The sequence below is a fragment of the Panthera uncia genome, chromosome D2, assembly GCF_023721935.1.
Source record: "Panthera uncia isolate 11264 chromosome D2, Puncia_PCG_1.0, whole genome shotgun sequence".
Classification (NCBI taxonomy): domain Eukaryota; kingdom Metazoa; phylum Chordata; class Mammalia; order Carnivora; family Felidae; genus Panthera; species Panthera uncia.
Window position 1 is genome coordinate 3,318,548 of NC_064818.1, and position 24,490 is coordinate 3,343,037.

Here is a 24,490-nt window from a genome sequence, read left to right on the forward strand (position 1 = left end):
GTTTACCCCTGGCAACCAGCAATTTATGTTCTGTCTCTACGGATTTATCTATTGTCCATATTTCCTATAAATGGAATAATACATGTGAATGTTGTGTCTGGCTTTTTTCGCTTAGCCTAAGGTTTTGCAGTTCAGCCACGTTGAAGCATGGGTCAGGACTTCATTCCTTTCTATACCTGTGTAGTATCTCATGGAGTGCGTGTGCCCTCTTTTCATCCATTCATAATTGGATGGCCATTTGGACAGTTTTTCTAGGTCTTGGCTGTTGTGAATACTGCCACTATGAGCACATATGTACATGTATTTAAGAATCTGTTTTCAATTCTCCTGAGTATATTCCTAGAATTGCAATTGCAGGGTCATACTGTCATTTTATGTTTACTTTTTGAGGAACTGCCTGACTGTTTCCCACAGTGACTAGACCATTTTACATTCCCACCAGCAATGTGCTAGCATTCCGACTGATTCCTTTCTATCTTTCTCAACATGTTATTTTCCCATTTGTTTTGTTAATGGTATGCATCCTAGTGAGTGTGAAATGGGAGTTCATTGCAGTTTTGGTTTAGATCCCTGCTGATTCATGATGTTGAGTATCCTTCCATGTGCTTTTTGCTCACTTGTGTATCTTTGTTGGAGAAATGTCTGTTCAAGTCCTTTGCCTAATTTTTTTTAATGTTTATTTATTTTTGAGACGGAGACAGAGTGTGAGTGGGGGAGGGGCACAGAGAGAGGGAGGCACAGAATCCGAAGCAGCTTCCAGGCTCCGATCTGTCGACGGAGTCACCCAGGTGCCCCTCTTTGCCTAATTTTTAATTGAGTTGTTTGTATTTTTGTTGTTGAGTTTTAAGAATCCTTTATCCATTTGCTGAGCCAGACTCTTATCAGATATAGGATTTGCAAATATTTTCTCCCATTTTGTATATTTCTTCCACTTTGTTGGTGATGTCCTTTGATGCCAAAAATTCTTAATTTTGGTGAAGTCCAATATACCTATTTTTTTTTTTTTTCTTTTGCTGCTCAGGCTTTTAGTGTCATATTTAAGAACCTATTGTCAAATCCAAGATCATGAAGATTTATCTCCAAGTTTTTGTCTAAGAGTTTCATGGTTTCAGTACTTAGATTAGATTGTTCATTCGTTTTGAGTTAACTTCCATCTATGGTGTAATAAGACAGTCCAAGGTCATTCTTTCACGTGTCGATCTCCACTTGCCCCGGCACCATTTGTTTAAGAGATGAATCTTTCCCTGTTGAATAATCTTCATGCTTGTTGAAAACCAACTGGCTGCAGATGCATGGGTTTATCTCTGGACTCTCAGTGCTACCCCACTCCCCAGTATATGTGGGTGCTTCCCAATGTCCTGGTTTCCCAAGAAACTCTCTGCCCACCTTTTCTTCCAGGCCTCCAGCACTCTATTGTACACCTCAGCTGTAATCTTTTGCCTCAGGTGACTGCAGGGTGCTCCCCGCCTTACAGTGTTTTCTAGAAAAACCCACTGCTTTTCTGCCTCTAGTAAGTTCTGGGTTAGACGAAATAAAGGCAAGAACCATGCATCATTCCTTCAGGCATCCCCCAGACCTACAAACACAATTCTTAGTGGATAAGGGTAGCAGTGGGGATGCTGGCTTCCATCTTCAAGACCACTGATGTCACCCCGTGCGCTACATTTTCAGTCATGCAAAATTTATGTAGCACTATTATTGTTTTAACATAAACTGTTCTTACATACTTTTAATATATGAACGTACAAGATTTACTGCATTCCTAGATGCAGCCCAGTGTATTTGAACTATAGTTCCAGCCAGCTGGTAGGAACACTCGCCCTTGCCAATTGTTTCAGGAATTTCAGGAAAGCATGCTTATGTGTATCCATCAGCTAGTCCTTCAGCTATAAATACCAAAAGATACTACTTATCCTTTCTCTCCTTCTCCGTCTCCCAAATATCCTGCCCAACTGCCTACTGCACTGGGCACAAGGCACACATTGTATTGAGCAAGGAGCTATCTTTGTAACAATTACCAGACCATTAAAAATTAGCTGTTTAATTATAATATGGCTGTAAATGGGAATACTATATAAATTTCTAGAGATTTTCTAATTTAATGTACAAGGAAGAACATAGATATTAGAACCTGAAACCAAGGGGAAAAACGGAAAGCAATAACTCAGTTTTCTTTTTTCTTTCATTGTCCTATGGCTAGGGCTTTCAGATTTTCTGTTTAAGTTGCTTGTGAGTAAGTCTCAGAAGCAATAATGTCTTACTTTTGTCTTGAAGTCATTTTAGAATGAGATTATCTAAACCATCTGAGGTGTGGGAAGTTAATCCAAAAGCCATTGTTATGAACAACTCTGGGTTGTCAGTTCTTTTGACAAAACATTTAAAAATGTACCACTAATGGGGCGCCTGGGTGGCTCAGTCGGTTAAGCGGCCGACTTCGGCTCAGGTCACGATCTCGCGGTCCGTGAGTTCAAGCCCCGCGTCGGGCTCTGTGCTGACAGCTCAGAGCCTGGAGCCTGTTTCCGATTCTGTGTCTCCCTCTCTCTCTGCCCGTCCCCTGTTCATGCTCTGTCTCTCTCTGTCTCAAAAATAAATAAACGTTAAAATTTTTTTTTTTTTAAATAAAAATGTACCACTAGTAAACTTCGTTTTCTGTAGTTATACCATATGCTGGAACTTTTTAAAGTCCATTCTATCAACAACAATAAAATAAAGCAAATAGAGTAACCGTGACTCTGACTTTGATTCATTGGTGTTAACTCTTTTTACCCAACTACCATGTATGATGTGAATTGCTTAAATTCCGCTGTAACAATAAAAGCACTTGTGTCAAAATGTGAAAGCCTTCTATCAGTCAGAAACAAATTATGTTTTTATGCTTGAATAAATATTTTAATGCTTTATTATATTAATATAACCTCTCCTCCACAATAGATACTCGGTAGGCCTTTATTAAAATGTCACATATCAGATGTCAGATTGTAAAATCTGAGATAAAAATTTGGGGATTTGTTTTAGAGAGGACTAGAAGTAACCAAACTGTTATAAGACAAATTACATTGGAGAAGAAAGTATTAACTATTTGGACACATTGATTTTAAACAGTGAAAGGGTAAGAAGTAGTATTAAAATATTCTAATTATGAGAATTTGTCCAAAGGCTGTTCATCTCCCATTATATATAATAAATAAAATAAAGAAATATCTAAATTTCAAAAGAATAACAAAATGATACAGTTGTTAGTATATCCAACAACTTCTGTTTTTTTATAAATTATAAAATGGGAGAGTGAATGCTCATAAAATTATGTTTCCTTAAAAAGAATATAAAATATTGCGGTCTGAATCCTCTTTGGAAAATAGTGTAATGTATCTAAATCTGATTACTATGGAGAATAAAAATAAATATTACAAAAATAATCCTAATACCCATGAAAGTTTTAACATTTCACTGTATATTTTCTAATTTTCTACAGTGAGCCTCCGTTGTTTTGAAACTGGGAAAGAAGAAAAAAATACATGTTAATCACTAGGGATTGTCAAAGATAGAATTTGGATATTTGCATTTCCAGTATGGGCACATACGTGAGGATGAACAGGAATGATGCTATGTATTAGTTCTAACAAACTATTCCTTGATTCAAAGGATTATGAAACTACTAACGAGTAATGCAGTCTTTTACCTTTGACATAATCATAAACAAGATAGATATCTTTCTTCCCGAAATGAATTAAGAGTAGTTTTATTTTTCTCTTGGAGGCTGGAGAATCAGCTCAGTTATCTCATTCGGTTTGAGAGTTTTTCATTGTCACTAACAAGCTCATCAGCCCTAAAGGGTTTTTTTTAATCATCAACATGAATCCTAGAATCAGGCATCTTAAATGTTGAGGCTACATTTGCTGAAGGGGAAAAACCTGTCAAGAGTAGTTCCCGATGGGAGGAAGACTCCCTGTGACATAAGGTCTTTGTGTGTCTTATCTGTTTGTTTGTTTTCTCTGTCGCTAGTACTGGGATTCTGACCTTAGGGAAAGCCCTGGACAGGGAGAGCACGGATCGCTACATTCTGATCGTCACTGCTTCCGATGGCAGGCCGGATGGGGTGAGTACTTGGCCAGGGGACCGATGGGTTGTAAGCACAGTGCAGGACAAACTGCGAGACTTGTAGTCTGATGCTCCGAGACAATGTGTCACCATCCTGAGTCCAGGAATAATCTCTTTCACGAGGCGCAGCTCCTTAAATTACTTGGAGAAGTGGCCTTTTCTCCAATGCACTCTTTTAATAGATGAACCTATACTCTGAATCTCTTAGGAACAGAATAGATATTTGTGATTGACATTCTTACCCAACTCGTGGGGAAATTGAAGTCTAACAGCCTAGCATGCAGTCCATGGACAGCGTCACCCGCACTGCGCCCCAAAATGTGTCCTGGCTGTTTTACCCTATCGCAACCTGTTCCCTTTAATGTCAGTTTTTGGTGGGGGTGGCGGGCTGCAGATAAATGTCTTGAAGCACTTAGGAAACCAAGTTGACTGATTCCACAGGTCATTTGTAAGCAGCACTCAGGGTCCTGACTAACCCTTGGTGATGGAAGTGCTTTACATGGCCCATAATTCCAGACAGGATAAATTTTGTTTAGTCCTTCTGGAGGGTTTTAAAATCATTTGACTGTATTCTTTAAACCACCTTGCTTACAACCAAAACTGTTCTAGTTTTTAAACACTGTAACACTTCAATTGTTGGTAACAGGTCATCAGACTTTTTTCAACATTTCTATGACACGGAGTAGTTTTCTGTTTAGTCAGATGCTTATAGGCAACTCAGCACGTTATAGGCCAATTCAGTACTGTTCTCTAGAAATAATTTCAGATTCAGGTTGGGAGCATAGGTAAGGCTCACCCAATTACAATAGCAGCATAGCTCCACCTGACTTGAAATTAATTGATTGATCTGTATGGTAGGTTGATTGGGGGCATATGATGCTCTCCTCACACTTATTTGAAGAGGATTGCTCAGAAAATTAATCAATGCATCTGCCAATAATAAGCCATTTGCCATTTCTCAAACATTAGGTAGAACAGTTATGTGTAGAAAATAAAATAGAGTAAAACCTTGGTTTGCGTGCATAATTCGTTCTGAAAACATGCTTGTAATCCAAAGCACTCGTCTATCAAAGCAAATTTCAAGAACCATTGGCTCAGTTGTGATTATGTGACATTCAGCATCACGTACCACTCAAGTATTACAAGATGTCGCTCATTTATCAAGTTACAATTTGTTAGAAATGTTTGCCCATCTTGGGGAACGCCCGCAGAACAAGTTATTCACACTCCAAGGTTTTGCTGTATACAGGACAGTCTGAGTAAATAGTGTGGCCAGGACAAAGTACTTAGCTGTGTGAAGAAAAATAAAACTGAGATTAAGTTTTAATCCTTGATTAAGGATTAATCAAGGTGTCCTTGATTAAGAGTGTGCCTGGGTTAGAGCTACATGAAGAAGGCAGTGGGAGTCTCAAGAAGAAAACAAGTGAAGGCTTTGCTGTATGGTGGAAGACTAATTGGTAACTTGGCCAGGAAATAATGGAGGGAGGATCCTGAAGAATTACTCAGCATGGAGGAAGGGGTGCCATTAGATTGAAGTAAAATAAACAAGGAGCACTCAGGTCAGCTATTAGAATAGAAAAAAAGAAAACACAGCTTTGGGATGCATCACGTTACAAATCAGATGTTAAAGGCAGTGATATTAGCTAGGAACTTTTTAAAAATCATTCCTTAGACAAGAGAACAGATAGAAAATAAGTAGTATATTAAGATATCTGGTATAGTGTCAATCCACTGATTATGGGTTTGTCCACATCAAAAACGGAGTATCAATTATGGGTTAAATATAGTGGTTTAATTTCTTCTAGAGCATTTTTCTTTCTTTTTTTTTAATTTTTTTCAATGTTTATTTATTTTTGAAGGAAAGGGAGAGAGAGCATGAGCGGGCGAGGGGCAGAGAGAGAGAGAGACACAGAATTAGAAGCAGGTTCCAGGCTCTGAGCTGTCAGCACAGCTGACACAAACCACGAGATCATGTTCTGAGCTGAAGTCGGAAGCTCAACCGACTGGAGCCACGCAGGCATCCGGAGAGCATTTTTTTTTTTTTTCTGGTTACTTGTGTATTTCAGACCCCTTGGACAGGTCATTTAGCATTTCCAGCTCCCCCACATTTTCATTCTTATGATCAATAAGGTCTCATTCAGCTTTAAAATTATGATCCTTTTAAGTGAAGGTGTTTTATTTTCAAAAGTTTGTATTGAGAGTACCAGTAGAGAAAGGAATTAAAAAAAAAAAAAGCTTCTTTAGTTAATTCCATTATTTATATAATGTTAGGGATGGACTTACAAGTGGGTACATATAGTGGGTTCCTGAAAAAGAAAGTGATTACATAATCACAACTGTCTCACACTTTGATAGCATTCTTCTTATCTGTACATTGAAAGTTACTCCTTTGTAGAGTTATGGTAAAACTAACCATTCGATCTTAATGGTTATGGTTTTCAAGAAAGATATTTAATGGGCAGTGACCCCGGGTGGATGGACTCTTCTTAAATCAAAATGATTACCAGCAATTTGTGTGAAACAGATTGCGAAGATATAATTTGATTTCATCATAAAAAAACCACCTCCCTGCCACCTTCAAAATGTGGTTAGGGGAGAAGAGAGCTAATATTCTAGTGGTCATTGCTGATGTGTTGTAGACACAGTTGAGGAAACTTTATTTGATGTTCTTGTATTTTTTTTCTCCTTTTCTAAATGTAACTTTGTCAAGAGTAGTTAAAAAAAAAATCTATACATGTAAGTTACATATCTCATTATTATAAATAGACTTCTTTAGCTATATGACTACAGATAAGCTCATACTTTCTGGATTTTAGTAGTTATCTACAGTTACTTGGAATTACTTACAAATCTGTGAAGTTGAAAATTCCTTAATGAAGCTTCTACCATATTTTATTCCAATATTTTCACATTTTAGGTGAAATAGACTTTGAAAATTTTATATATAGTACACATTTTTAAGCAGTTGTGTTTTACCTAATTTATAATAATAACATATAGGATAGCTCCCAAATGCATTTTTTGGAAGGAATATACACTCAATTTCTTTTCAGAAGCTTCTTTTTCACATTTATTTATTTATTTCACATTTATTTTACTTATAAACTAAATTTCACATTTCACATTTATTTATTTCACATTTATTTTACTTATAAAGTAAACTAAATCCAAACAATCTGAGCTAAAAATACATTTTTTGGGAAAATTTTATTGGAAAATATGGACAACTTTATTATGCTTATGGATACAATTTGATCAACAGAGAGGGAGAATTTTTCCTCGACTCTTTTATGGTCCCTGGCTGGGTCTGAAAATTAAACTGACAAAGTCAGACTAACAGGAAAAAGCGCATTTATTTAAGTTTTACATGACATGGCAACCCCCATAAGGAAACGAAGACCCAAAGAATTAGTGAAATCTACTTGCTATAATAGTGGGTTAAAGGATCAGAGGCAGGTGCAGAAAAGCAACTAAACTACGTGGAGAGGCTGAAGGGAGCTGTGAATTATTTTAACAAGGTCAGCCTACATAGAATTCTCTCCATCTCAATTTCTTGCTCTTGTTGGGCATAAAAATGTTACCTTCCTTCTCAAACAGGGAATACATCTTTCACGTAGCAATTTAATATCCTGCTTTTAAGAAAAAGAAAGAAGGACTGAGTGTTTTTCCTGTATTTGTTGTTCTTCAAGTACCTTTATCTCAAAAGTCAATACACCGGAGTGGCATATTTTGGGGTGATGTCCTCTGAACTCCTTCAACGGTCAGTGGTAGCAATAGCCTGTAGGAATAGGCTTGTAAGTACGGGGAAGCCCAAACAGCAGGGGCTTAAACAAATCAGGGTTTGTCTCAAATATAAAGAAGCGTTGAGGTGGGCAGGAAATGGTTGGCGCGGGGGCTCCACAGTGGCATCAGGGTGCCCTCTGCCTCATTTCTGCTCTGCACTTAATAGTGTTTGCTTGCATCTTCATTCCTGGTACCTAATGGTCTTATGGTGGCTGATGGAACTCCAGGCACCTACTCTCCATTGCAAGGAGCAGAGGGTAAAGATGCCCTCTTTTCTCATGGAGCTGGAGCTTTTCCAGGGACCACACCTAGCATACTGCTTCTTATCTTATTATCCATACTGGGCTGAAAGACAGCTAGCTAGGGAGTAGGGCTTGTGGATTACAGATGTCCTTAAACCAAAAACACGGCAAAATACATACATATGCAAATCACAGTGAAAGATGTAAACATACAAATTGTGGGCAGGATTTCCTCTTTTGTTGTTGTTTCTTTAAAACAAATGTATCAGTTGTCCATTTCCAATAGGCTGATTCTTATTCAAAACCCAAAGTTGTTCTGTGGGTGTGGATATTTCTGACCAGATCCCATGAGTTCAGCAATCTTGTTTGCTATATCTGTAGAATGTTCTAGAATGCCTAGCTTGACTTACTCAGTTATGGCTTTTACAGTGAATGTCGGTGATGTTTTACAATTTCAGATTGGCGATAGGCTTAGCATCTATGCTTGGGCCTTGAACTAGTATTATTCCCTGAATGTCTTTTAAACATGACGATATAAATTAGCAATTAGAATCTAGAAGGTGAACAATTAACTGTTTAATCAAACTATGGGGGAAAAAAGAAAGGAAAAATATATATGCAAGAAGACTTGTGTGGGAAATTCAAATAACTGAATTTTAATATAGTTGGTTTAATAAAATTGTAGAACGAAATAATTCTGCCTGTGTATATGTGTGTCTACAATAAATATATATCCTGATATATCCTGGTGTTATTTGAGAAAACAAAACCACAGTGGGTTTGTGTGTATAATTTTGTAAAGAGATGTGACCATGTAATTTTAAAAGAGAATGAGCTACTTGTTCATTCTCTTTAAAAAGCGTAGATTCGTATTTCTTGGTTTGGGGGAACAAAATACTGATATTTTAGTGTTTTCTGAAGGAAATATTCCAGAAATTTGATATTTTTTTCATTGTGAGATAATCTATGATATTCTTCTAGTTTCTATTATGTTTCTATTATATGTGATATATTAACATGTATTATTACAATATGTTACATATACTATAAAGTATGTACTCTCCTCATGCAGTGCTCAGATGTGCACAGAGTTGAAAGCTCCTGTATTTTTTACATCTAATCCAATCTTCATGAGCCCACTCTGCTACCTAGATTGTAATGTGTATCTGGGCTGGGTCAGGTCCCACTTGCTTAAAACAACATCCCAGCGTCTTAGGTTTTAAATACTCTTCTAGGTGAACACTCACCAATGCAGTTGCTGATTGTCTCCTCCTCTCTTCCCGGCCCTCACCCTAAAATTGTACAGGGGCAGGTGTGATTACTAGTTCTTGGTGTGGGGAGGGGGGGACCCAGCTTGAATGCCTCCATCTATGCTGGCGTCTGTTTATATGGTGCGTGTGTATCTGTTTTGGCCTCTCAACTGCGGGCTTTTTAATTTGATCCAGTTCCCTAATGACCCTTTGGGTGTCTGGTGCATCCATTGCCACATAGAGCTGACATGAATTGACGTGAATTGACATGACCACCGAGGTCCTCCGCCCTCACCCCAGGCCTTGCTCAGGTAGTGATCTCTCAGCATCTGCAATTCCTGAGCACACAAAGAAACCCCGATTCTCTCTCTGGCCACCTGTCCTCGCCACTGCTGCATATTCACCACGAGGTGCTGTTAGATGTGACTGCCGTGGAGATTCTCTGGAGGCTTCCATATTCCACGCGAGTCAGCCATTGTTTCTCCCCAAGTTCTCTTACTTTCTCAGCACCTATCACCACGTTCCCTAAGTGCTGTTCCAGTGCCTCATGGATGTAGACGTGGCCCAGAGTGGTGGAGGACAAGGGGTGGAGAGGAGGACCTTTGCATCCGATCTCCTTGTCCTCTCTGTGTCTCCCCTTCTGCTCCCATAATCCAGATAGGAAGGCACCCCCTTTTCCTGCTTTTCTGGGAGACATTTATACTCTTTCATTCTCAGAAGGGGAAAAAGCCTCCCACGTCAGCCTCACTGCTAGGAAGGTCGCCCTCGGTCATCGGAGAAACTCTATAATCTGGGTCAGCCTGATGATCTGAACATCAAGGCTTGCCTCTTGATGCCGTAGCCACAGGATGATTTGTAGCTATGAATAAAAATGTTTTGGATTAATACTGCCTAAAAAGAATGCTCATTGCAGAGTATATATCTTCTCCTTGTCCTATTGACCGAAAACAAAAATGGTCAGATCCTAGACACATCCTCATTATTTCCATTTTTATTGAAAGGAATTAAATGTACTAATAAAAGTTATTTTGAACATGCATGTCCATAGAAACTTGTAAAGGGTGCGTGTGTGTGTGTGTGTGTCTATGGATACATTTCTACATTGACAAAAAGAAAAAGGCAGCTACATCATTCCATTTTCTATTTCTCAATTATATAGTATATAATGCACATTCTTCTGTCAGTTTATGAGTATATAGTTTCATTTAGGCCCATGTCAGTAGAAATCATCATAATTATATCTTCTGTAACTGGAGAATGAATATATTTTGAACACCCTAAATATCTTCTAGTTAAACCAAGTTTTCAATAATTTAAGAAATTAGCTTGATAGATTCAATAAAGTCCATAATGTAAAATCGAGGAAGATTACAAAACATTTTTTAAAAAAAGTTCTCATGAATAATAAAAAATGGTTTGTGTAGATGAACATACGTATGTTTGTATTTTTTGTTTGTTTGTTTTTGACTTTGACTTTACATCTCACGTGTTTTATACTATTCCAAACCAAATATACCATATCAGTGTCTTTATTTCAGGGCCATACAGTTTCTGAAAATAAATGTGTATCCTCATTGTCTCTTACAACAACCTGCTTGCATTGTTGAGAATTTAATATGTGCTGTAAGGATTTATCCATGATGTAAAACAAAATAAAAATCTGTGACACATTATAATTAAAATAAGTAATGACCCCAAAAGTGATAATTTGGTGGAATGTAGTATTTAACTGCAACTATTTCCAGCTGGTGTAGTGAAATTAGAAGTCGGTACAACTTTTGAGAAAATAGGCAGTAAGACAGATCTCCTTAATGCAAAGCAGGTAGCTTTGCACTGATCAAGCTTGTTAGTTTGGTATCTGATCTTTTTTATTTAATTGGAATAATATAAATTGATTTTCAGATTAATTGGGAACATGTGTTAGCTAACATAGTGTTCTTTTTATCTACTTTACCTAAAATGACCTGAGCTGATTTCCTAAGTATTTCATCTTAACCAACTGAAAATCTGTGCTTGGTAAGATACATAAACACCCTGTAGGGCACAGAACCATGTTGAAGTACGATTGCCATCTTTCTGAACCAACCAAAAAATGTACATGATTGTGCTTTACAACTAACGAATCTACTCTTTCAGTAGATATAAATGAATAGAATCAGTAGGTCTAAGGTGTCACCTGGGCATTTTTAATGATTAACCAAGTGATTCTGATGTAAATGGTTTTCAGACTACACTTCAAGAAATACATAAGCTAGGAATTATTCTATGTGCATTTTTACTTAATTCTGTAAAGAGAGACATGGATTCTCCTCATGTCATACACAGTTACTAAGATATGGAGAAATACATCTACACGGTCCGTAAATTTCAGTCCATTTAGCACAAAATGGCGGACTTGTTTAACTTTCCAGATTACTTGGTGATCCAGCTGTCTTCTGCATTACTCAACTGCAATCCGTAGTCTTTGAGCACCAGAACAGTCTGAAAACATCATACACCACAGTGTCAAGAATGGGGATTTGAAAGAATAGGATGGAAATCCATTTAGAAGATTGACAAGGAAATACAGATAGACTGGTATAAAGAGGGTCAGACAATTTGAAGGAAAGTCAGCAGACTCTAGTGTGGCTGCTCTTAGGTTTTGACTCCACACTGTCACTTTTAATGTCCTGTTCACCCTCAGGCAAATTGGGAACTACTACTATAAAAACATCCTTTTACTGGTTTTATCTCTTACACAACTTTGAGAGAAATAACATTTGTTAAGCTGTTTTTTGTTACAAAAGCAAGGTAGCCTTGTTGGAGAAAATTTGGAAAATATATAAAAATTAAAAGAAGCAAATTAAATTTTCTGTTTGTCATTGAATCAGATCCTATTTGGCTTTATAGAGACCCACATATATCTACATACAAGTGTGAGCTTGTGCTCGTGCATCTTTTAAATTAAGTAGTTTCACGGAGATACGCACACAGAAGAATGCCCAAACCTCACTTGTGCAGCTTAACGAATTTTCACATAGTGAACACATTTATGTAATCAACACTTAGAGCAAGAAACAGAAATTAATTGGCCCCCAAAAGCCCAGCCTTATGGCTGTGGCATTCCCAGCCCACCTTCTTCACAGACATGACCCTATTCTGACTTCTCTCACAGTGGAGACATTTGCCAATCTTTGAAATGTATACCCTGGGAGTCATATGGTGTGTAGTGCTTTGTGTCTGGTTTCTTACACTTTGCCTTATGTTCATGAAGATCATCCGTGTGGTTACTTGATACAGTGATTTGTTCATTCTCAGTACTGTATATTCTTCTGTACACAGAAAGCAATCTATATAAGCATCTTTATGGGTGGGCATTTAGGTTGTTTCCTCATTTTGACTAGACAACACTCTTCTGGTCATCCTTGGCATGCCTTTAAATAAAAATTTTACTGGACTTTTACATATAAAAACATGTACAAATCATACTGAATGGTTGTATGAATTTTCACAGAATAAACCCACCAAACGTAGCCAGCACACAAATAGAGAAAGAACCCATTATGGATACCCAAGAATTCCCTGCTATGCATGGTAAATTTAATGACTCCTAGATATTGCATGTGAAAAAATAATAAATCTTGGGGTAAAGTCATATTGCTCAAAAGAGGATATACTTTTGCCTCTGTTATAATAGGAGAAAACCACCCTAATTCAATCAGTTTGAAAGTTGGGTTTTAGTCACAGTGAGGCATGGTCTAGACCCCATGAAGAATTATTAAGAGAGTGTAGAACTTCAGTTATCCCAACGGGAAGGAGGGGACATTTCCCAGGTCCTTGCCTCCTTGGTGGCTAAGGAATGCAGTGTTTGACCCCTCGGTCCCTGATGGCTGTCTCCTCAGCCACTCCCTCTGAACCTCATATTTCTGCTCAGCATGTCAGCAGCCTTTCACCGCACATCATTTGCAAGTAGGACAAACTGTGTTGGTATCTTTTAAAACAAAATTTGGATAATTATTTTCTCCTGCTTTTCTTCTACTACTTTTTATTTACATCTTGTCACATAGTGTCGTAGCATAACAGATTTTTCAAGTTTCAGCTGAGAACTCTTTCTTTCTCTGATTCTGGCCCCAGGCTTCTGTGATCTACCCCACACTGTGACAGAGCTGGGGGCAGGGCATTTGTTCTCAGGCTTTGATTAGAGAGAACCATTTCCTGCTTGGCTCACATCTGATGTTCCTTGATTGTGCAAGTCGTTGACCTACATAATAGACTCTGGTTGCAACAGGCCAAGGACGTACATTTTCACCAGGTAGCACATACTACTGGTAGATGTGCCTGCTTACCTTTTTCTTGGGCTGTATGATCCCAAGGTAATCACTTCACTCATGGTATATGATGCTCAGACTCTTGGTTTATATGTGAACCCCGAAAATGATGACTATAGTATTTTCTGATAGCACTTACCTGAAAATACCCACTTGATGCACTGTGCTCTTTTATAATGTACAAGTTTTATTTTCTAAATAGTGAAAAATGTAAGTGATCAAGGCTACGGAAATGTTACATTTCAGAGAAAAGGAGGTACACGTGTGTATAAACAAAAGCTTGCCACCCGTAAAATGTGAACAAGATAAAGGCAAAATCACTTCCTAAAAGTAAGCCTCCAGGAAATACTTGACATTTTCAAGAAGATGTTTGCCCTTTAATGTCATCATTTGCTTTTTCCATGTGGGTTTTTGAGGTGCTTGAAAATTGCAAGCTTCCTCCTTTTTTTTCTTCTTTTTCCTTTTTTGGAAAGCTAGGGAGTAGGAATAGTAATGAGATGCTCTTCAGCTAGACAAATGCCAAGATGGCCAATTAGCTGACATCAAAACAAAAATAACTCTTTTCACATGGAATCTTTTTTGTTGTTTCTTTTAAGACCTCAACTGCCACGGTAAATGTGTTAGTGACAGATGTCAATGACAACGCCCCAGTGTTTGATCCCTATCTGCCTCGAAATCTGTCCGTGGTCGAAGAAGAAGCCAATGCGTTTGTGGGTCAAGTAAGGGTAAGTGGCGTGTATATATCAAGTGCATTTTTTAAGTGAATACGTTTCATATATTTTAATTTCAAAAAGACATTCAGCTAATGCAGGGTACAGTGGACCATTAGAAGTGTTGAAAGTGACCAGTGAGATCACTTGGGTATGAGGCGAAACACCAGTAAAGTGCCTTCATTCTCAATCACAGTGCTGGATACTCTTCCAGATTTTTTTCCCCGTAAATCACATTGTGTCCATTTGGCTTTACCTCGTTAAGCTTGTTGATTTACATTTTAGGACCATCAGGGGTTTTAAATGTTGATTAATTTAAAATATTCTTTTCTTACTTAATATATATTTTTATTTTCTGGAATTATACTAAGATATTTGTAGAGAAATATGTGATAGCTCTACCATTAACTATGAATTTGTAGGTGCATCCCTCAAAATACAGATGTTTGGAGGTAAATTCATCTGGTTGTGTAAACATGCCCTCAGCATTCTCTGGGTACCTGTATTTCACACACAACTTTTGTCCAACGTGTTCTCCTTCTTGACTCATTCATTAGCCAGTTTTTATTAGCCAGTTTCTGTAGTTCCTTTGATGCATAATCCCATTTTTCTTATAGCAGGGGCAGTATTTCCTCAGCTGGGCCATACTTGGTCTTGAACTTGGTAAAGGGTCTAGAAGCCATAAGCTGAGGGCACATTTTGAGGATGACACCCCTATTGTGAAGCATCTACCTGAGATGAGGCATCTGTGTGGGCCACAGGCAAAGGAAAAACCCTTCTCTCTGAAGGAGTGGGGCATCCCAGTGTGCGAGTCCAGACTTTGGGATCGTACCCTTTCCCTGTTAATGCCGCGAGCCGTGAACAGGAGGTTTTCTGGTGCTTTGAAGCAAGCCTTCTCTACCAGACAGCTGCACTTCCAGTCAGACATAGGGTCTGGCATCCAGTCCAGTTTCCTCTCTGGCTGCAGAAGAGGAGGGCTTCTTTAAACAATGTCACAAAGACCCTCTGCCTTCCACACCAAGCCCTGGGGGTTTCGCTAAACAGTTGGAGCTCATCAGTGTTTTCCCTTAGAGCTTTGATGATAACTTACAACAACTTCACAGCCATTATCGTCATCATTGTCAGACTCTCTCTCAAATCCTGCGGAGGTCACATAAGGCATACGTTCCCTTGTGCTTTTATGCCACCCCAGCTCGCTGCAGGGGAGAGGTTTGTAATTGTGCCGCGACAGTGCGCCCGGGAGTCTTGATGTCATGTAGCCAGCAAGCCATCAACTCCAGAACCCTGTATAATAATATCTCTGGCGTCAAAACTCTCACCGTGAACTCGGCCAGAAAAGACCTGTAGACAAAAGATTGAGGAGTTCAAGTGACACTAACAGGAAAGTGAGGAAGTGATGCAGGGAAAAGACAGGTACCAGTGCAGGGCTGGCTACTGCACAGGTCCTCGTGAGGAAAACTGGAGCTCAATCCCAACAACAAATCTAGGAAATCATATGGCCCGGAGTTATCAATCCTGAGAAGCGAGGGAACTGGCAAATTCATGCACGAGACCCTGACAGTTCTCGGTCACTGATGCTTTGGAGGGCATTTTCAGTACTTCTTGCCTCCAGTGCAAACAAGCGGCCAGCTCTCTGCAGCTCAGATACAGGAGTATTCAGTCAAACTGCACACACCAGCAGGTAGAAGTTGGCCAAAGAGTATACCTGCTCTGAGGGCCACGGGTGGGGCACTAGAAGTTTCTATAACACCAAGCAGACAAGATGATAAAATCTGAGCGGCATGTGCAGAAAACACAGAAAAGGAGGCAGTGCTGGCATTTACTCATGAAGGATGAGTATTGACGAGAAGAAAATTGGGAGGGGTTGGAAGCTGTCTAGCAGGTAATTGCATGAATAAAAGCACAGACACAGAGCACTGACATGTCACATTACAGGAAATTAGATGTGCCACATCGTAAAGATTTCTCTGTGCGTGTTGGAGAAGGTGGTGGGGGGACCCCTGCAGGGCGTGACGGATGGCGTCATTAGATTTTTATAAAGCTTACTCCTGGGTCGATTGTAATGGGAGATTCTAAATTCAGAAAGCTGTATTTAGTCACATCTACCAATTATTCAGAAAGAATAAACAGGTACTGAAATCACTTAGGAAAATTATCTTTTCCATTTCTCATACTTTACTTAACATTGGAGAGTAAAGCCCATATGGAATATATAATTAATCATAAGTAAGTAGGCATTAATATAATGATTAATTTTTCATTATTTTTATTTTTCCTTCCTCTTTATTTTCATCACTTTCCCTAGTGATTCTTCATCTTTGAAGGGATTATAGCATTAAGTTTGTTTCTTGTCTCCTACTTCTAAAATTCAACAAGGAATGGTCTTTGTAATGTATTTTGGCATTAAAAATTGAAGTAAAAATCCTGGCACTCATAATTTGATAAAGCAGTAATTGTCATGGACTTTAGGCAATAGCGTCTTTTCACAAAAACCTAAAATGACTGAAACTAAAAAGGAACATGAAAACGTGCAAAGCAGGTGCATCTACTGATTCTTCCCAGTCCCACAGAAGTTGTAACATCCATAGGATGGGATTTTCATGCATCCTAACAGTCTCCTGTTGCTACCTAATGAGAATTTTATGATACATTAATTGCACTAAATGACTCCTGCCCTGCTTATAGAATTTAATTCTAGTTGTCACCAGAACTCTATGAAGACACACTTAAAACCAAAATACATATGATTATTTATTGTACTGAATTTGAGTTACCGACTCCAGAGTTTTTGTTCTAATGATGTGGTGGTGTGTTAATCCACTGTTTGCATTCCAGTGCTAAAGGCACTTTTTATTTACTTTTTAATGTACTAAGGCAGTGTCGTAGTAACTAAACTTTATTAAATAGGGAATACTTCTGAAGCAATATTTTTGGATCGTGCAACGCAAAGTTTCATCAGCATGTTAAAAAATAAACTCCCAACCTGTAGCGTTTTAATGGAGAGCTCACTATATGCCAGCACCATATACCGTACTTAACTTTGAAAACTATTTCCATATTCCCAGGGCACTTGTAGCAGTGGCATTGTTGGGGAGAAGAGAATGTGTGCAGAGTGAAACCTAGGAAACACAGTGAGAACACACTCTGTGTCTATGTCAAGTGTCAAAGTGTCATCCTGGTGATTTACTGAAGGACGAGGAACGCCACAAAGGAATAAGTAGCTGTGTCAGTGTCCGTGGGAAAATGTATTCATCTGCAGTATCTGGACAAATTAGTGAGATTCTAGGTTGGAACAAACAAGGCAAAGAAAGATACCAGGTGGAGATGACCCAGGACAGAGCTGGGCTGAAGAGGCAATTTGAGAACAAGTCAACAGTCTGACAATAATGGAAGATTTGTTGAGAGGAGTTCTGGAAAAGTGATTAGGAACATGTTGAGTTCTGACGGGGAAGACCAGGGGGGCTGCTAGAGAGACTCGGTGTGTCGGCGTAAAGTCTTGTTTAGTGTTTAGTGCCCTGCACAGCATGTCACGGGGGGAGCATGTAGGGGGATCTGCGTGCATATTCTGATGGTGGACCACAAGCGTGCCAACAGGGCATCCCTGGTGAGGTGTTGGGTGTAAGAGGCCTCACACCAGCCACGGACAAAATCCCTGCCCATTCCAGATCCCAGGGTATGCAGAGAAGCAGCAGAAGACACATGCTTGTATGTGAGAGAGACACAGAGAGAGATTGTATATTAGAGAGGATCTCATAGATAATATATATATATCTCATAGATAATATATATATATATTAGAGAAGATATGTATACACACATGGATCTCATAGATTATATATATATATATATATATATATATATATATATATTAGAGAAGATATGTATACACACATGTGTATATAGAAATACTTAGGTATGTAGGTATTATTGTTAAATAAGGTCAATAGTTGAGGGTAAAGAGGCTGGGTCTACTGTTGAGATTATGTCTTTTCTTTTTTTTTTTTTTTAAGTTCAGTAAACTGCTTAGATGTGTTTCCCAGACCCTATTTATCGCTAAATCAGAAGGACCCCCAGGAAAGGTTCACCCTGATGTGTGACAGTCAGGCGGCCAAGTTTGGTCCCACCACACACCCTGGGTCTACAGACGTGGGCCCTCAATGCCATGGATGCCATTTTCATTGATCTGCTCAAAGAAGGTCTGACAGATGGACCCCCGAGTCTGGGTGAGGAGTGCAGAGGAGGTAAAGGGGAGACCTGTTTCAGTAAACATGGTCTTCACTGCTGGGTCACCCAAAGGACCTCTTTGTACTTGTCTGACAGAGTTTAGCCTGAGGGAGGAGAAGCTGTTTTCACTTTGGGACACATGCCCAGGAGGCACTTTGTGGAGATTTGGGGGGAGTGGGAGGTGAGGCCCGGGAGGCCTTGGAGGCTCGTCCAGCTGCCTGCCCTCGGACAGCAGCTCGTGGAGAGGTTCGTCAGGGGCCACAGTTCTGCTGAAACTTGTTCTGTTTTTCAGAATAGCCTTGGGCATGAAAGCCCACACAGCGGCAGTGAAGGCACACTTGGAAACCACACTGTCTGTTACGTTTAAAGCAGGTTCTTAGCAGTGTAGATGATACAGAGTGAGCCACTTCCTGGCAAACCTCTAATCGGTGCCTTGCAGAAATTCTCACGCTGCATGGACTTCTTTAGCTCTAAGTGACAACAATAGAGGCCCTGAGTCAACAGAATGTTCTTCCAGTTCTAAAACAAAACTGGCTGTATTTGTTTAAGCTGAAACATAAATGCAGTCCCAGTGTGAGGACTGCACGCTAAGTCCCAGCTACGGGAAAGTGCTAGCAGTTCAGTTTAAACCCTGAAAGCAATTTTAAAGTCATTAGTGCACGTCAGTGTTTAGAAGGGGAGGGCAGGTGTTCACTTTAAAAAGAAATTGGTGGGGTGTCTGGGTGGCTCAGTCGGTTGAGCGTCCTACTTCAGCTCGGGTCATGATCTCACAGTTCATCAGTTCAAGCCCCGTGTTGGGCTCTGTGCTGACAGCCCAGGGCCTGGAGCCTGTTTCAGATTCTGCATCTCCCTCTCTCTCTGCCCCTCTGCTGCTCGTGCTCTCTCTCTCTCTCTCAAGAATAAATAAACATTAAAAATTAAAAAAAAAAAAAAAGAAATTGGTGTTTCCTCCAAATACACAATTTAATATGAAGCAAAGTAAATCTGAACCTCACTGCTGTGTCTCTGATGAATGTCCTTGTTGTCTCTCTGTGTGGGGCTCTAAAAATGAAATGAAGGTGGGGAGCTTTATGGTGTTTTATTTATTTTTTGTAGCTCACTCTGACATTCAACAGTGCCTAAAACTATAATACTTCTTTTTTAAGTGGGCCACAAGTGGGGGATTTTATGGGTTCTCTTGTCAAGTCAAACTATATAAGGCAAATACTATACTCACTCAACTAAAGAAAGAAGCCTGCACAATTTGAAAAATTGGTGACCTGTATTTTAATGCTATTACCTAAAAATATTTATAATGGAGATTTATCTGTTGCTCGTGAATATTTTTTTTTATTTCTTAATGTTTATTTTTTTTTAAGTTTACTTATTTATTTTGAGAGAAAGAGAGAGAAGATGAGCAGGGGAGGGGCAGAGAGAGAGGGAACTTGAGCAGGGGTGGGGGATGGGCACACAGAGAGGGAGAGAGAGAATCCCAAGCAGGCTCCGCTCTGTCAGCACAGAGTCTGACACGAGATTCAATTCCAGGAACCATGAGATCATGACCTGAGCTGGACGCTCAACCGACTGAGCCACCCAGATGCCCCTAAATATTTTTGAAACTCAATCTTTCAGATTCAATTAGCAATTCATAAATGAATTAGAAAATTTTGTGCTTATATTTTTGCACTGTTTACTTGAGACCTGTCCTTGGATCAGCTTTTAGTCTTTCTATCAGCTGTTATAATAAATACATGTGCGTGTGCCTGCGTGTGTGTGTAAACATTCATAGGTGTGTATAGCCCCAGAAGTACAATGAATGATATCCACCCCCAACCTGAGGGTCACCTCCATATTGCCAGATGTCATCTTTATCTGGATAACTTCACTGGTACATTTGAAGCCGATCTCTCTTCCCTTTTTCAGACCCTACTAACTATCTGCTCTCGGTTTCCATGTTGAAGCACACCTGATTCCTCCTGCCTTTCCCTGGCTTCATTTGCTTCCTAAACCTTTTATTTTAATATGTATAAGTCCCTTTTTTCTAGCTTCATTGAGGTATAATTGGTATTCAAAACGCAGCACATGACTCATGTATACAATTTGATGTGTTTGAGTTTGGATATATGAATGCATTCTGGTTACCATGGCCACAATTGAGGCAACGGACATGCCGGTCACCTCCAAAACTAACTTTGGATCTTGTGCGTGTCTTCTAAGTTGGCTTTCCACTTCTACACGTTCATTCTGGGACATTCCCTGCACCTTGTACCCCACAGCTTCTAGAACATTTAGATGCTCATGTCTTCCATAGCTCTACCCCTTAGCGTTTCTGCTCCTTTAAGCTACGGCTTCAAATAAACCTATATCTGTAAAACTAACCCACCTGAGTGTCTTAGAGACGCCTCATATCCAACATGACTAACACCGAACCCTTGTCTTCATGTTCCCTAGACAGGGCTTCCTCTCTGGAATTCTCCATCTCAACCTGTGTGTCTCCTCTTTCTTCCTCACTGTCCACATCTGGTCCCTCGCCAGTCCCGATAATTCTCTGTTTCTCACCTGAACTAATATCACAACCTCTTTCTTTTTAAAAACACAGAATTTAGCTTATTTTTCTATCCTTAAAGGCCACACTACATTTAAAAAATATCTTCATAGTTTCTTGACCTTATTGCTGTTTTTTTCACTTAATTGATTATCCTGACGGTAGTCTTTGATACCTCCTAGTTATCCTTAGTGCACCTGCTGGACCGCTGTCTCTAACCACCAGTTCAGCCACAGGAAGCACCTCTCAATGCAGAAAACAAGGTGTACCTCCCGCTGCTACTTATCCAGCTTTCCCTGCATCAATGCTCACCTGCTTGCAGTTACTAATCATTATTCTCAGTAACTCCCCCAGGTCTCTGCCTCTGCTCACGCACCCACCTTGATTTCTTCCTTCTCCATTCTTTATTTAGAGAACTCATCTTTGAAAATCTGGTCAAATGTAGTCTCTTCCAGAAAAACTTACCTAAACTTTTCCATGTCCTAAATGATCCGTCCTCATGGCCCCATTTATACTACGCACAATGTTTTGATAGTGCTTACCAAAGTATATGGAACTGATCTATTTATCCCAATTTCTTGGAAGCACAGACTGTGTCATATTGATCTGAGAGAACTGATACTCAGCCCAATATTTGGTTCTTAGAAGATGCTGAATTAAACTAGACCTAATCAGGGCACCTGGGTGGCTCAGTCGGTTAAGCCTCTGACTTCAGCTCAGGTCATGATCTCACATCCGTGAGTTCGAGCCCCGCTTCGGGCTCTGTGCTGACCGCTCAGAGCCTGGAGCCTGTTTCGGATTCTGTGTCTCCCTCTCTCTCTGACCCTCCCCCATTCATGCTCTGTCTCTCTCTGTCTAAAAAATAAATAAACGTTAAAAAAAATTTAAAAAAAAATAAACTAGACCTAATGGATTAAAATGGTCTAAAAATACATTTTTTTCGATGAAGATTGAGATATGTTGTAGAAAGACAAGAGGTATAATATATGTCAACATCTGCAAGTACATATTTGGCTTACCACACACACATATGCATAAACAAACAAAGACAATGTTTTGATATTGGGTATCTATCTACTTTTAGAATTTTTTTATTCTTGAGAGAGACAGAGACAGAGCGTGAGCAGGGTAGGGGCAGAGGGAGAGAGGGACACAGAATCCGAAGCAGGCTCCAGGCTCTGAGCTGTCAGCACAGAGCCCGACATGGGGCTTGAACCCACGAACCGTGAGATCATGACCTGAGACGAAGTTGGATGCCCAACTGACTGAGCCACCCAGGATCCCCAACTTTTAGAATTTTTTTAAACACAGTTCATGTAGTATAGAACATAGGGGGTTAATTTAAAAAGCAATGTTAATGCCGAGAACATGTGAAATTTCTAATCAGCCTAGAGCAAAATCTTTACCACCAGGAGACAGGGAAACAATAGGTTCAAGAAGATTACTTCGAGGAACAATGTAAGAGATATGCTCCCAGCCTGTTTGGTCATGTGTTTGGAATTGCATTTTCTACTCACCCGTTTACCATATGTACTCTATTTAAATTATTTAATATTTGTCTAAGAAGAAATACTATTTTTGCCTCACAAACCCTTGCTCCATTCATCTTGCTGTGCCTTTTAATGCCACATTACTTATTTATGAGATCCAACTTTATACAAATTGCACTTCTGTTTTATAGACTGATGAAAATTCATGGCCTGTTCACTTTGGTTGGGTTCGGTTATCCTTTCGTGCAAATGTTACAGCCCACTACAACTGCTTACACCGACTTTACTGCCTGAGGAGGATGCTTGCCAATCAACTTCTGGTTTTACAGGAGGGATCCCAACTGTTTCTGAAGCTTTTCATTAAGACCAAATCTCATCCTTTAAACTTTAAGAAAGATGTGTAATATATAGAAAGGGATTGAAAGATACATGCACAATTTATTATAAGGTACACATGCGTGCAAGTAAGCCCAGGCACGTAATCCTCACTAGGAGAGCCCCCTGCCTGCTTCTTCCCACTTTCCCCCACCTTCTATTAACCCCTGTGATTAGTTTCTTGATTTCTATTGTAGACTGACCAACTCACTAAGCTCCCATAAACAAGATAGTCTAGTTACATCTTTTTTAAATTGTCTATAAATAGAATTGTAGAGTATGTGTGCCTTCGTAACTGCCTTCTTTTATTCACCTTATCTTTTCAAGAGTCAACTTTCTGCCCATTGAGTCATGTATTTTATTTCCAATGTGCGGTTATGCCACAGTTCATATTCACGTTCATACTATCGGCGAGTGCTGGAGTGGTTTCCAGTTTGAGGCTATTATAACCAATGCTGTTGTGAATACTTTCATATAATGTTTCCTGTGCACATGTGCCTGAATTTCTGTTATGAATATGAGTATATTTAACTTTATTGAAAATCCCAAATCGTTTTCCATACTGACTCTGACGGTTCTCCGAGTTAGTGATTGTCCCCGTCTACATTTTTGGTGTGTCAGTCTTTCTGATCTGAGCCAATTTGGTGTGATTTTAGTGGTCTCACACTGGAATCTTTATAAGCATTTTCCTGAAGAGATTGGATATGTTTTCAAAAATATTTACTTGCTATTTTGAATTTTTTCCCCAAAGTACTTTTTTAAATCTGGTATCCATGAATATATTGGATTGCCATTGATTTTCTTCTTGAGTGTCCTTTTCATTTGTGAGGATTCTTTATATGTTCATGACTTACTGTTTATTCCATATATTTCAAACATCTCAAACTCTAGATCTTGTATTGCACTTTCTTTTTTCTTTTTATGTTTATTTATTTGTTTGGGGAGGGAGCGATAGAGAGAGAATGAATGAATGAATGAATGAATGAATGAATCCCAAGCAGGCTCTGCACTGTCAGCGCATAACCCAATGTGGGCTCGATCTCATGAATCATGAGATCATGACCTGAGCTGGAATCAAGAGTCTATTGCTTAGCCAACTGAGCCACCCACATGCCCCATGTATTTCACTTTCTTAAAAGTGTCTTTCGATACATAGAGTTTTTAATTTTAAAACTTCCAACTTTATCCATCATTTTTATTGGATTTTTTTTTTTGCTATTCTTGGGTCATTAACATATTTTTCTATATTACAAAAAGTTTGTTTTGTTGTTTGTGTTAGGTCTATCATCTGAAGTTGATCTTTGTGTATGATGTGACATACATACCTACTTTCATTTTCTTTTATATAAATACCCGTTTATTTAGTAGGCAAGTCTTTTCCCTCTATTTTCTTCTAGAAGTATTAACAGTTTCAGGTCTTCTAAGTCTTTAATACATTTTGAGGTGATCTTTGTGTATGGTGTTATATAAGTGTTCAATTTCTTTCT

The 24,490-nt window shown here is 39.2% G+C and overlaps 1 protein-coding gene across 1 annotated transcript in view; it reads left to right on the top strand.

The window, feature by feature from the left end:
* Positions 1–24,490, top strand: part of PCDH15 (protocadherin related 15) — a 741,840-nt gene that overhangs the window by 482,640 nt on the left and 234,710 nt on the right. The window contains exons 15-16 of the mRNA XM_049646661.1: positions 4,003–4,096; positions 14,277–14,405. Coding sequence (XP_049502618.1) covers positions 4,003–4,096; positions 14,277–14,405 — 223 coding nt within the window. The remainder of the gene's footprint in view (positions 1–4,002; positions 4,097–14,276; positions 14,406–24,490) is intronic.